This window comes from Aptenodytes forsteri, unplaced genomic scaffold (genome assembly GCF_000699145.1).
Source record: "Aptenodytes forsteri isolate BGI_AS27 unplaced genomic scaffold, ASM69914v1 Scaffold56, whole genome shotgun sequence".
NCBI lineage: Eukaryota > Metazoa > Chordata > Aves > Sphenisciformes > Spheniscidae > Aptenodytes > Aptenodytes forsteri.
The window spans coordinates 5,544,032-5,558,139 of record NW_008796213.1 but is presented as its reverse complement, the minus strand read 5'-3'; the positions used below and the strand labels follow the sequence as shown (position 1 = coordinate 5,558,139).

Sequence of the window (14,108 nt, the reverse complement as noted above, 5' to 3'; positions counted from 1 at the left end):
CTGGCTGCTTATTGCTCAGTTTGCCTGTTACTTTGTAAATGATGCAATATAATTTCTACTTTTTCTAGATACGATTTTATACGGGTGTATAGTATATTTTAGAGTTTCATTTCATATTACCCTGTCTATTTTGGAAGTCATCAATGAAAGAATCTGGAGGGGAAGAAAACAATCCTGCTTCAGTGTAGCGTTTGAGAATGTAGTAAGTATTCAGGGAGTTAAAGAAAGCATTTTTGTCAGTGTAAAAGGATGGCAGTGTTAAATGCAAACAGACTGGTATTTCCTGATTCCTACATTTCTCAAGACAAGTTTTTTTTCTTTTTCTTTTTTCCTTTTTTTTTTTTCCCTGTTTTATTTTGATGGGCGCTTTCAGATACAGAAAAAATGAAGGGTCGTAAAGAGTATTATCTGAAACTCTCTAGTGTAGTACAATCAGAACTTTATTTCGTGTAGCTGTACATCTTCTTTGCATAAAGTACTTCATCTCTGCTGTCTTGCAGTGTTCACAAGTTCCTGAAATGCTTGATAGCCATCAGTGAATTAATTAATTGTGTAGTACTTTTAGCCGGCTGCTTGTACGTGATTGTCAACTTGGATTGGCGTATAGCTCTTGGTGCTGTGAAACTTGGAGTATGCTTTTGCCTTTCTTCAGAATAGGGCCTTAAACCCAACTTTAGGATTCATTAGAACTTTGAAGGTTTTTTTAAAACACTTCGGTAGTTGTCCAGGTTATGGCTGATTTCACTGAGAATCAGTCAAAATCACTACTCAGAATTATTTTCCTACCAAATCTTAGTTTGCTACTAAGTTTCCAGCCCTTTTAGAGCTATTTGGAAAGCTTAGATGTTATTTAGACAGTGTGCAAAGAACTGGCAGATTCATGTAGAAGTAAACTTTCAAAATTATATGTTAAGAAAAAAGCAAAGTGACCAGAAATGTTTAAAAAAACCCCAAACAAAACAAAACACCAACAAAACCCCCACCCTTTATGGAATGAACATACAGAAATACAGAAAAAACTTTTTTTTACAGTGATTGTAAATGAGCATGGTAAGAGGTGTTTGCATGCATTTTACTCTTTACTTTTATGATTTAAAGTGGTGTGTTTTAGTAAGCGGTGGTAGTTTAAGGATTTAGGAGAGACTAGGCTTGTGAGAACGAACACTATTAGACCTCTTCTGACAACTATAGTGGGAACGGAAGACGCTTCTCTTCCTCGGTACAGAGTCTGCAAAGTAGCAGCTAATGAAAATAAATAAGACTGTTTTGAAAATGAAACCAGAAATCTTTCTACTAATTATCAGGTCAACCATTTTTAACAATCAGTGGGGAACTGTCAAGCAATAAAAAGCAGTGTGAGGCAATGCTTGTCAGACCCTGGTGTCTGAGCAGCGTTTGCAGTTCTGCTTTTCCCCCACCCTCAGAGGCAGCTTTTTCATCCTAGAAGGCAAAATTAGATCTGCTTGCTTAGATTCATGCTGATATCAATATTAATGCTGGCATAAAAATGGATAGCTAGGGCAAATAATTTGAGATTGGTAATGATGTCTTCACAGCCTCAAGGTGAAAATGAGCTTGATTTCAAGAAAAAACTTGAGCTCAATGAAATAACAGTGCACTAAGTGTGATTCAGGAGCATTTCTGCAAAAACAGATAGGGTAGCCAGGGCTAAGCCAATGCTGTAACCTAGTCGTAAGATGAGCTTTGAGTTTTAGGACAGTTTGGTTGTAAACCCTTCTTGGCCATCCTTGTGTAGGTCGCTCAGCGTTGTAAAATGTTTTGTAACTGGAACATGCCAGAGCCACTGTTACCACCTGCCTGATACAGTATCTCCTAATAGAGGGTGTCTCTCTCCCTTTTTTTTTTAATGTTGATCCTTTAGTGGTTTTATAATATCAGTATGTAAAGTTGAAGCAAAGTGGCCTCCAGGCATTATTGCAACACAAATAATGTGTCAGGAGGAAACAGTTACAGGAAAAAAATGTATCAAGTGGGAAAAGCTTAAATTTTTCCTAAATGTGTTTCTAAAGAGAGCTGTCCTGGATCTTTTTGGTTATAGCTGCACCAAGGCAAAAAGCAAATGCTTGAATGGTTAACGTTTTTCTTCTGGAGAGCCGTACTATTCATATAATAAATTACATTCTTACTCAAATACTTCTGTATTTCTTCTAGAAGCAGATCAGTGTGTGTCAATTCATCATTATCAGTAGTAGCAAATGTTTCTGTGTGGATATCTTTCAGTGTGTGCTGTATTAAACTAGTGTATTTGGCAGAAGGACGTAATGACTTGTGCATGAACAAGTGTAATAGTGTGTTTTTAAGACAATTCCTGACTTTGCTATTTAAGGGAGGAGATTTTACGCTCACCTGGGAAATCATGTGTGCTTTGTGTAAGGGGAATGAACTTGTGCAGGTGTGATCTTGGTTACAAAGATTCTGTTTGCAGCTTTGGCAGGAATTGTGTGTGTTGCGCGCTTGTTACCCAGCCACATGATGGGGCTTCCCTGCTCTCCCTGCTCTCTAGAAGGCTTTAATTTGCTTTAGTGGGCATGAGGATAGAGATGTGTGTCTTCTTAAAAGGGAGGGTGGTAGTCTTTATGTTATGGTTTTGAATGCTATCTTAGAGAAATGGTATATTTCATAGTTCCTGTGATACAAGAAGTAAGCAATGGTAAAATTCAAATCTAGGGAGAGTGGTGTAAAGTAAGTACTATCCTTTCCTGGTATTTTTTTTCCCTCTTCAGTACATATAAATACGTACTTGTCCAGGTAAAACAAGCCACTACCCCTTCATCTCTAAAGCAGCACAAGCTGCCACTGTAGTTTTTAAGGTTGGACTTTCACTGTAAAAGAGATCATAGCAAGTTTATCTCAGAGTAGAACCTAAATGTTTTATATTATTTTTATCTCAAATTACTTATGCTTTTTTGCTATATCAAAGCATATTAAGCCTTTTTAGCATTGAAAAATCTGGGTGTTTTTTCTTTTTTTCTGTTTAGAACCATGATATCAGATACTTTGTTAGTAATGGAAATGTAGCTGTGCCTTTGTTTAGAGAGTGTGTGTATATGTACATATAAGTATAGAGACAGAATGTAAACTTGCAGCTTTCCAAAGTAAGAATCAGCTTGTGATTGGTTTCCTGTATAGCTAATTTATGAATATGCCCAGGAATGGGGCTGGCCGGCAGAGGGCATTTAAGTTGGGTGCAGCTTGGCATTTTAGCTAAGTGTCCTTGATGATCTTGATTGGGGAAGACAATGCTGACTTCAGCTGTGTGTTACCCACCATTTCTCCTCTGCTCCAACAACCAAGTAGAGGAAGATAAAGTGCTCTGGTTTTTGAGGGTTCATCTCTCTGTTGGTTTAGCTCTGTGACTTGGCTCGCTGCCCATTGGGTGAACTCGTGTCAAGCTAAAGGGTGGTGGCAGAAATGCAGGGGTATGGCAGAGAGGCTGCAGCCTGCAGAAATACTTTGCTGTTGGGTTAGTCTGGCTGCAACGTAAGAAGTCACCTGTATTGGGAAAGAGCTATTGTGTTTTAAGTTCGTGGCCGGGTTAATTTGCATAATTTTATATGCCCTGACCTGGCCGTGGGTTTCTAAAGCTCAGATTTCAGAGGTGTGTGTACTTCAATATGTCCTGTATGAGAATAGAAAGGAAGACGAGGAAAATTATGTGGGGGGTGGGGGTGTCCTGCTTGCATTGAAGTATATTTGTTGAGAAAACATTGCTGAATTTTTAAAGGCTAAGAGACAAGGGGGAGGTAACCTAAATGAATAGTAGCTTAAAAAGTATGTCTGTAAAACACGAAATCCTTTCTTGCAGAGAAAAAACAAAGTTTGTTTAAATCATGTGTCCTCTAAGCTCTGGGCCTGATTACTGGCTCAGTGTAATAACTTAGTTTGGATTAAGTTCTGGTCAGTTGTGCATTAATGCATAGATCAATTTGAATCAAATTCATTGTGATTAAACATTTCAAAAGGAGAAATATAAGTGTCTAATTTTAGAAGATGGTGACATCAAGTTTTTTTCTTTGCAGGTTGTCTTGGAGTGGAGTAGAGACCAGTATCATGTTATGTTTGATTCATACAGAGACAACGTTGCTGGCAAATCATTTCAGAATCGGTGAGCTTTACTTGCAGCTGACAGTATTGTACATTTTACTGTTCAATGAATTCTCAAATATTTAAATCAAATATTCTAGATGAAGTAACATACTATTGAGTAGAACCTTATTGTATGGGCTCTAAATCTGCAGCAAATTTTAAACTTAGTGGTTTTAAAATTGTGAGTTAGTGCTTAATATCCCAGCTTGGAAGATGTTTGGCATTTGGAAGTTCTAGTCATATAACAGAGTTTACATTTTAAATGCATTTAATTCATCCAGTCTCTAAGGAAACATCAAAATGGTGATAACGTTAACAACAAAGGGAGGACATAACATAGTTTCAAAATTAAGATAGGAAAATGTAAGTACTGTTCCTGTGCGCTTAAAATTCCAACTTTCAGTGTTTTGAAAAGTTATTTTTCATTTACCTTACATTTTCTGTGACATCTCATGAGGGACGTTATTTAGTAGAGAAGTCACAAAGCTAGCAAGAAGAAGCTTTTTAAGGCTGAGCACATGGGAGAAGTCACTCACAGCAAGTTGGAAACCAAGTCATATGGGTCATTTGTTTCAGTTGCGTTAAATGCTACATGACTTCTTGTGGTTTCATCATTCGTGTCTGAATAGTCGTGGGGGTCTGTTGCTCAGGAAGTCAGTGGACTGTGAATTGGTAGGTGGAAGAAGCTACTAAGGAGATATCATCTGACTCTTAAGTGTTGATACACTTGACTGGAAAAAAAAAAAAAACAAAAACCTGAAAGCAGATGCTTAATCTGCCTTGAGGTTTGTTGAATCATGGGACAGTAGAAATGATCAGATCAGTATGTCACGCTTTAGCTGGTGTGAGATAAGTCTGTAAAAGTACATTGCATGGTGTCAGTGAATCCTATGCACTTTTATAGTCTCATCTCTTACTCCTCTCCCGCATTTTCCAAAGGATGACAGATGAAAGCAGAGTGATACAGCTCATATGGATGATTAGCTTAATGTTTACATGTTTCTGCAGTGCTAAAGTGAAAGCATGGTAGTTTGTTCCTGTCAGTACTCAGATGCTTGACTTTGATAATTAAGTACATTGCTTTTATAAAATGGTCGAGTTTGTCCAAAACAAAATCGCAAATCTTACTGTTGTGATGTAGGTATAGTCAGTTCCCATTTCTGCATTGTGTTTTCTTACTCCTTTTGGTTGTGTAAAGCACTCCTTAGCTAGTGTTGATTTCTGTGAGTTGTGAGCAAAACATCCAGTGCCTGGGGAGGAACTATTGGCTGCCTGAGCAAAAGCTTAAGGTTTTCATGATGGGTGCTTAAGTTATTCTGGTTCACCCATATGCCTTTAATACTCTTATGTCAGGCCTGAAGGGGAGGTTTGTTGTGATATTTGTGTGCAGATACCAACTTCCCGTAAAAATTCTTACCAACAAAAAGTCTTTGTGGAGACCTACTTTTAGGCATCCGTTAACTTTTAGAAGTCCCTTGTCAGGGACTTGTCAGTTTGGTTTTATTATCAAACTTCACAAATGCAGTAATGGACCCCTTCTTGCAGTATGCACTGTATCAGTGACGGTTTGATGGAGTTTTTAAGGCTGATACCAATGCAACATGTAGGGTGTCACGCAGTTTTTATGTGAACTGAGGATTGTGAACTTCCAGTTTTGATCCTAGCTTATCCATTGGTTTTAATCAGTTCTTATTTTAGTGTTAGAGAAAAACATTCAGAATTGGAGAACAGGAGTTTGTTGGTTTGGAAATTAAGCAGATCCACTGCTTAGTGCAAAGTAAAAGCTGCATGGCCTTTAAGAAATATTAATGGACCTTCAACTGAATTAAAGTAGCGTTATCTTCTAGGAGCTTTGCAGGAAAACATCTCTGTTCTTGTCAAACAGTTGTGTTATAAACTTTTATAAAGAAAATCTCAGTGTAAAATGTAGACAAATTTGTGCATGTGGGCAAGCTCCTTATGATTATAAACTCAAAAAGCTCTTCTTCCTGAGTAACATAAAAACAGTGATGTTGCTGGCATCATTAGTTACACCTATTGAATGCTGTTCTTTGCCAGACCAAGGAAAACTTCTTGTTTTATCTTGAAGTTTAGCAATTGCTTTGCTTTGCTTTTACCTCCTGTTGCACATCCTTTGGCATCCCAGCTGTTTCACTTTCCAGGTAGTCACATCAGCTGCTAAACTTCCTGCTTACATTGCATAGGCTCTTACACAGCTTGAGACAGTGGAGTAGAAATTCCAGGGCTTTTTACCAAGCTGCCTTATCCAAACCCATTTTTGAAGACTTACTTAGTTTTGGTATGAAAATAAAAGGGAGAGAAGGAAACTAAATAATCGAGTTGCATACATGAGAGTCTTGGACGAGAACTCTATTTTATTTCTCTCCACCAGCAAATTCTGAGTTTTGGCAAATGCTGAAGTGTAATTTTGCTATTCCAGGACATGGCCAAATCATATTTAAAACTCCAAAATGTGCATGGAAACAAAATGTGAAGGAACAATCCTTAGCTTTTAAAATGTACAAACTGATTTCAGTATGGTACAGCAAGTGAGAGCCATCGGTCGTTGAGGAGCTGTTAATTGTTGAGCAGAATGAGGCTGGAGATAGGAAAAGATGCACAAATTAGGGAGCCAAGAGGTACTGGAGCGGAAATAGCAATGGAACAGTTGAGTTGCTGTTGGCGGGCAATTAGAGAGATGTAACAGGCAGGAGGGCTGGGAGGTTTACAGTGGGGAGCTTAAGGGTGTAATAGACTTACACTCATTCATAAAGAGGCTCAGCAAGGTTGGAGATCACCGTATGGTAGCTTGGGAGAGATCCAGAGGCTGCTGTACTCCTTCAGCAACTGTGGACGCTGAGACAAATGAGCCTTTGTCTTCTAGCTGCAATCTCGTCTGTGAGCATGGCTCTCCTATGAAAACAAATGTCATGGGTACAGAAAATGCTTCCGGGCAGGTGCATGGAAGAGGCAGCATGTGACAGGTCTCCTGTCCTACCTGGGAAAGCTGGTGGCTCTGGCTTTGTCTTCAAGCAGGATCCTACTGATGTTTTTAGGTTTGCAAGTAAAAAATGGGTATGCTTTTGAAAGAGGAAAATATAAAGGAGTATCCAAAACTAAGCCTCTTTAATTGTCTGGGATTCTCCAGGGAAATTTCCAAAGGCCATGTTTGCTGATATTAGAATCAGTAGCAAATAGGAAAGTTGATGATTTTCTGTAGAAAGGTGTTACATAATTCCCGTTTAGGCAGCTCATCTTGGGCTTAAATGTGTTTGCCAGACTGGTATTTGTGATGAAGATGAAATGCATAACCCCACATGAAGGAGAGACACAGCCACAGAATTTGAAGGAGAAAGTTTTTGATCTTTTCTGACTTTGAACAATTTGTAAAAGACTCTGCATATTAAAAATAGTGTTTGAGAAGGATAATGCGGAAGCGCGTTTAGGCAGCTCATCTTGGGCTTAAATGTGTTTGCCAGACTGGTATTTGTGATGAAGATGAAATGCATAACCCCACATGAAGGAGAGACACAGCCACAGAATTTGAAGGAGAAAGTTTTTGATCTTTTCTGACTTTGAACAATTTGTAAAAGACTCTGCATATTAAAAATAGAGTTTGAGAAGGATAATGCGGAAGCAGCTCTCCTGTTCCTTTTTAATTTTAAAGCAAAATGCAGCCACGTGCTTTTCAAAATATAAACTCTCAGTACTTTTTAAGAAGCCATGGAACCAACCGGAAAGCTTTGGCAAAGACCAAAAAGGTGAAGTCTTAACGGTGTTACTGATCCTAATTGGGAGCAACAAATTAATTTGTATAAGATATCTGTTTTTTATTATTGTGTTCGATAACCACTACTTTCTCAAACAATGTATGCTGTAAAAATGCATTAAGAAAATTTATCCGAGTATTTGGATAAATTTTAAGCAATTAGACTAGTGAATCTGCAAACAGTTCACTTGCTTTAATAGCCTTTTTTACTAGTCTCTGTTGCCACTGGTAATGAAGAATGAGCTTGCCATGCCAGGGTTAATTCAGAGTTGACATACGTGCATCTGACCAAAAATGCCTTTCCTCTGTGGAGTTTATTAGCATTTGCCTGTATGTGACATCATTTCAATGCTAAACATTAAGTGTAGCAAATTACATAGTTATATGTGCTATTGCATAGAAACACACTTTAGCAAATGATAAACTGGGGAGAGGCTTCACAAAAGTGAAAATTGCCTCATAGCCTAGAAAGAGTTGGAGCTGAAGCTTTTTTTTTTTACATTTTGTGTTCTTCGATGAAACCTGGGTAAATAAACTCTGCAGTTTGCCCAGAAGACTGAGGGTTGGGCATTTTTTGAATCAGCTCACTTGAATCGGGTGCTTCCACCTAAAACACTTTTGTCCTAGCTGTAGCATTAAAGGGACTGTCAATCCAATAATTTAACTGATCACAACAAATGTAGAAAAGCTGGAAGAGCTCCTGCCATTGAATTTCTACTTCTGTGGAGGACTTTTTAGTTCAAAACATGCCTTGAGTTGCACCTGTTAACGAACTAGAAGCTAGTGTCATCTCCTGAGAAAGAGGTGAAATAACTGATTAGAAGGGTAGTCGTATTCAGTAAATTTGACTTTTTTTGCCAGCTGAGAGGGTGGCCTCCTGCAGAGTGTTGCATGTCAGAAGTGAGAGAGGCTTTTTGGGTGGTGTTGCTGGGGAAGGCAGCGCTGCTTCTTAGATGTTCAAACTGACCCACCGTTATCCTCTAAGTGTCATAGCTCAGTTAGGAACAGTGATGAATTGAGTACAAAATGTTCCTGTCTATTGTGCTGTGACCAGCTACTGGCTGCCCTTCAACCAAATTTTGTGCCTCAGTTATTGAATCTCAGCCAGTAGAAAATGAAGCTGAGTGGAAGTTGTCTGCATGTCATACTGTGCAAGGAAAGGTGGAGGAGATACTCACCTATAAGCTCTGTCGCTTTTTGAATGCTTTTTGAAGGATGCGGTGGGTGGGGAGGGAACACCTTTCCTTGGAAACCTCATTGTGTGACCCCGTGGATCTTAGCATTAGAGAAGCGTTCAATGTTTGCTAGGCCATCTACAGTTTAGGAAGGTATTGAATAGCTTGACACTGGAACCTTTGAAAATAATAGTTGGGGCATCCTCCTGCTGTCTGGGACCGAGAGGTTCACCTATGGCAGCAGTCTGGAGTACCCGCTGAAACAAAGCTGTGGGCCTCGGCAAGGAGATTATCATAAACAAATAGAAAAAAGGTACCCCAAACCCTTTCTTTTCTTCTGCCTTAGGTATGCTAGGAAATCTTTAACTGTCCAGAAACAGCTCCAGGATATTCAGTTGTGTCAAGAATGAATTTGACTGCTGTGTCTAGAGTCTGAATTCATGTACCCTTCTTAGGTTGTTTTATGAAGTGCCCTGTTATTAATATCCAAGAGGCATTCCTAGGATAGACACCTGGTCCTGCTGAGGTCTTATTGGCTCTGTGCAATTAAATAACAGCAAGTATCGTTTTAAGTCTTTATAACTGGTGCTGTCCTGTCTAATGTAGTTGGTGAATTAAGGGTGTGCCTGGATGCTGGTACTGATTTGAGTAATATTTTATGGGTTCAAAGGAGTTGGGTTATACGTTGATGTCAGTGAAATTTAGAGCATAAAGTTCAGATTTCATTTAGTTACTGAACTGTTATAGCCATTTTATGTCCTTTTTGGTTTTATGTCTGTGCTGTTTTGTCAAAGGCTTGTGTATAATTAAGAGATGATATATATAGCCAAAGAGAAGCTTTTTGCTTTGTCTTGTTTGCAGCCCAGACACCAAGTATTTCTGTTGTTAGACAGAAATTGCTATCGTAGGATGCCACAAACACTTGTAATGCAATATTAAACAGCTTGTAATGTAATATTAAACAGCTCATGTAGCTTTCATTTGAATTATGTAGGCTTTGTTTACCCATGCCGATTGATGTGGTATACACCTGGGTGAACGGCACAGATGTTGAACTGATCAAAGAATTGCAACAGGTCAGAGAACAGATGGAGGAAGAACAGAAAATAATGAGGTAATAATCTTACGTATTTTTTTCCCTTTAACCGACAGCAGCAATCTAATGCAGTACTAGCCCTCTTGGTTTTTCTGCCATGTTATTCAACATGAAAATTCAAAGCGCGTTTTCTCACTTCTTCATTTGATTATTCTCAAAACCCTGTTTCAGTTCTACATTTAGCTGTGAAGTACTGTCTAATCAGAAAACTGTTTAAGATACAAAGCATAATAATTTAAAGTAATTAAGGCTGTTCTGTCTTGAATTTATAAAATGCCATGCAGAAAACTTTGCTTTGTACATGTAATTTTTTATTGATTTCTATAACTTAGTTTGTAAATAATAATAATGAAGCTATATCTCAAATGTATAACCTCTCTTCATCCCTTTTTTCCTCCTCACCCCCCCAGTATTTCTTTTTATAATGGGCTTAATAAAATCTTAAGCATGTGTTTCTTAAAGGCTCCTTTTTAAAGTTAGATTTGTAGTCTTCCAACCATTGAAACTGAGAAAGAGGAAAATAATTTATTCATGTTATAAAGGTATGAGTCAGCCTTCTAACCAAGGAGGGAAAGACATGTATTGCTGCATTTGGTATTATAGATCGTGCTATACTGTTCTGCAAAATAACTGATCTAAGGCTTCAAACACGGGCTGCTGCAGATACCTTGGACTGTGTCTTGTAACCATTGATTTAGTTCTTAATAAGCAACTCTGTGGTAATGTGATCTGTTTTGGCCAGAAAATATGCTAAATGGAAGAACAAGTCTGTATTTTAAGGGTTGTAATAGTTTAATTCAGAATAATCTGAAATCCACAAGTGAGCGGATTGATCTGATTTTTGGCATGTTATGACTTGCAATTTAGGTACCACTGAAATGTGATCACAAGTGAAGTTCTGGGTCTTTGTTTTGCTACCTGAGCAATGAAAGTATTAGTAGAACTTTAAATCCATTAAGTTTAAACATCTTAAGTATAGACATGGTCTCTGCTCTGAAAAGCTTTCAAATTTATACTAATCTTTTCCTAGCAGTTCATGTAGCAACTGTCAGTGGGTTTAGCTTTGTCATCACTCATGCTGTGATTCCCATTTTACAAAGGGAAAAACACATATTGTTTTTTTCCATAACGCTGATTTGGAAAGTTGATATCAAGCTTATGAGTAAGACTCATGTCCATGCCACGTTCATTATCTACAGGGGCACCTGGTTCTCTCCCTTGTAGATAACTCTTTTCACATACTTTGAAATCAGTTAGCACAAGAGCTGTTTCATGGGATCAAGATAACTGCAGAAGACAAAGGCAAGGATGCTATAAATCTCTGCTAATGAGTGTATATTTCGTATTGCATAGCAAAACTTAGTAAGTTGTAACTTCCTTGTTGATACGCCTGAATTGAGCTAGTCATGGTCCAGATGCTTTATTCTTCAGTGGGAGAGAGTAGCTTGATGGATGGTGGTTCTCTTTCTGTTGGTGTTTGTAGAAGGGTGCCCTTCTGATATTATGATTATTATTTAGCATCAGTGCTGCACTACCTTTACATTAATCCTCATTAGCTTCTACGTGCACATGGCAAATGCATGATAGACCTTATCGGAATATGTATGTTAGGCAAAACAATCAAGTCAGCCTAGTTTCAGGTTTCTTACCAGTGTTTTTCATATCAACATTGGTTTTGTTAAGTAATCTAATAATAACCCCTGAAAATCCTGTTAGCAAAAGGAGTCGTGCTGCCACAGCTGTCAGTACAACCAAGAATTTTTGAGCTATACTGCATGAGGGTGAGCAGTGAGGGGCACGTGTGTCCCTTGGCAAGGCCAATGGCGAGGCCTTGGCGGTTTTATAACTGGGTTATCGTTGCTTTCACAACGTGTCCCCGACTCAATTAACAATCTGAAATTAGACTAAATTCCTTACTGTCAACTCAGTGTTATTTAATGTAGTTGTTTTAATTTTGTAATAGGGAAATCCTTGGAAAGAATGCAACAGAACCAACAAAGAAGAGGTGAGTTTTTGTGGGTTTGGGCATAAATTGGAATAAATGATATCATACTCATTGTTAGCTGAAAGCAGATGCTGGTTGGGGAGGTTGTTTGGTTTTCTATAGACTGTGCATGCTTTCCTGCTATGTCACTTCAAGAAAAGTTGACAGCATGATAATATATATGTTGAATAAAAGTCGTGTTATTGTGACATGTGAATGAGCTTCTTAAAATGTGACAATTTCTGAAGTTCAGAAAGCATATCCTTGTCACTGGTTAGGCATAGTTCCTGTTCCAAATGTGGATTTTTAATGCATATGTACCTTGAGTTTTACAATTCAAAAGCATGAAAATTTTTTCAGCGTTGCTTTTACCTGCCATGTGTATACATGGCACTGCAAGTAATTGTCTGCGGAGGGTCCAAGCCTCTTGTGCCTCTGCTGCCAGGAAGCGGCAGGGCCCGGTCTGTCCCATTCTTCATTTGGCTTGGTCGTTCTGCTATTTAGAGATCTTTATAAGGTCTCCTCTGTGGGCAAACTTTGAAATCTTGGAAACTTTTGGAAAAACAGTTATGGGAATGAACTAAACTGTAAGTCAGATACTCGCCTTCTGCAGCAAAATAAGTATGCTCTTAGTAATTTCCCCCTGCCACAGCAGATGTTAGAAATAATAGATCAGATTTTACAAAAACATCTGTCATTGCATCTAACATTGACTCTTGTCTTAAATTTTCTACTAGTGTTAAATATACCTTTGGTATTTTACTGTAGTGAGAAGCAACTGGAGTGTTTGCTGACACACTGCATCAAAGTGCCAATGCTTGTCCTGGATCCTGCGCTGCCTACCAATGTCACACTGAAAGACCTGCTGTCCATTCATCCTGCTTTACAAGCTGCTAACAATATGTTCTTTGTAGCAAAACCAAAAAATCCTTCTACCAATGTGACAGTAATTGTTTTTGATAGCCCTAAGGATGGTGAGAACCTATTTGTCAGATTCCAGCCAGTTTTCTAGAGGAAACTTTTTAGTAAGCTGCTGTGAGTTAGTGGGTTTTTTTGCCTCCAATACTGACTCGGCCGCTAATTCTCTGTTTGACTTTAGCAAGTCATTCAGTGTCTCTTGCCCTCAGTCTGTTCCTCTAAATGATGACATTAATGGTACTGTTTACCTCCCAGACAACTGATTACAGATGATTAGACTTCTATGCTTTAAAAGACTATTGCAAAACAGGTTTGATATCTGAATATCTGTGTTGCACTGATAATCTTGAAAGACCGATGTTTAGACTGAGGAAGATTGGTTTTAGAAATACTCTTTTAGTTGCTGTGAAGTCTAGTTTGAATATTGTGCAATAAGTTCTGCCCCTGCTCAAAGGATTGCATACCTTAAAACAAAATTATCCATGTGTTCAGCATATATAAGTAGGATCTTAGAGCAGGTATAGGCTTCTTATTTTAGTAGGTAGTACCTGACCACTACCACCCACTAGCCCAACCACTGGTGTTTATTTTAGCACCAAGAATTATTTACCAGCTATAAAGACAACTCTTCACGCCATAAATATCCAAATCTTTTTAATTTGCAAAAGTATATCTTAGTTACTGGAATATACAAAAGAAGCGACTTTCAGTTTCTGATTTGCAGTGCATTTTATTTGTTCTAGTTGAAGCTGCCCATTCTGGAATGTTAAAAGACAACAGCAAACAAATAGTATGGAGGGGTTACTTGGTATGTACTTTTAAAATCTGTTGATTAGCTTTTGTATATGTTAAAACTTTTGTACATTTTTAGAAAGCGTTTCTGTGCTATTCTCTTTCCAGAACTCACATGTAGTAAGAAGTTAAAGCTTTTAAAATAACCCTTATTTCAATTTTGAAGTTTGGGTTACGTGACAAAATATATACACTATTAAATCTGGACTTCCGGAGGGCGGACTTTGGCCTGTTCAGGACGCTGGTTGAGAGAGTCCCTTGGGAGAC

The 14,108-nt window shown here is 38.3% G+C and overlaps 1 protein-coding gene across 1 annotated transcript in view; it reads left to right on the top strand.

Annotated features, from left to right (window-relative positions):
* Positions 1-4,044: 4,044 nt before the first annotated feature.
* Positions 4,045-14,108, top strand: part of GNPTAB (N-acetylglucosamine-1-phosphate transferase alpha and beta subunits) — a 44,808-nt gene continuing 34,744 nt past the window's right edge. Inside the window, exons 1-5 of the mRNA XM_009288374.2 lie at positions 4,045-4,126; positions 10,046-10,165; positions 12,111-12,152; positions 12,900-13,105; positions 13,793-13,857. Of these exons, the coding sequence (XP_009286649.1) occupies positions 4,077-4,126; positions 10,046-10,165; positions 12,111-12,152; positions 12,900-13,105; positions 13,793-13,857 (483 nt within the window). The 5' untranslated portion in view covers positions 4,045-4,076. The remainder of the gene's footprint in view (positions 4,127-10,045; positions 10,166-12,110; positions 12,153-12,899; positions 13,106-13,792; positions 13,858-14,108) is intronic.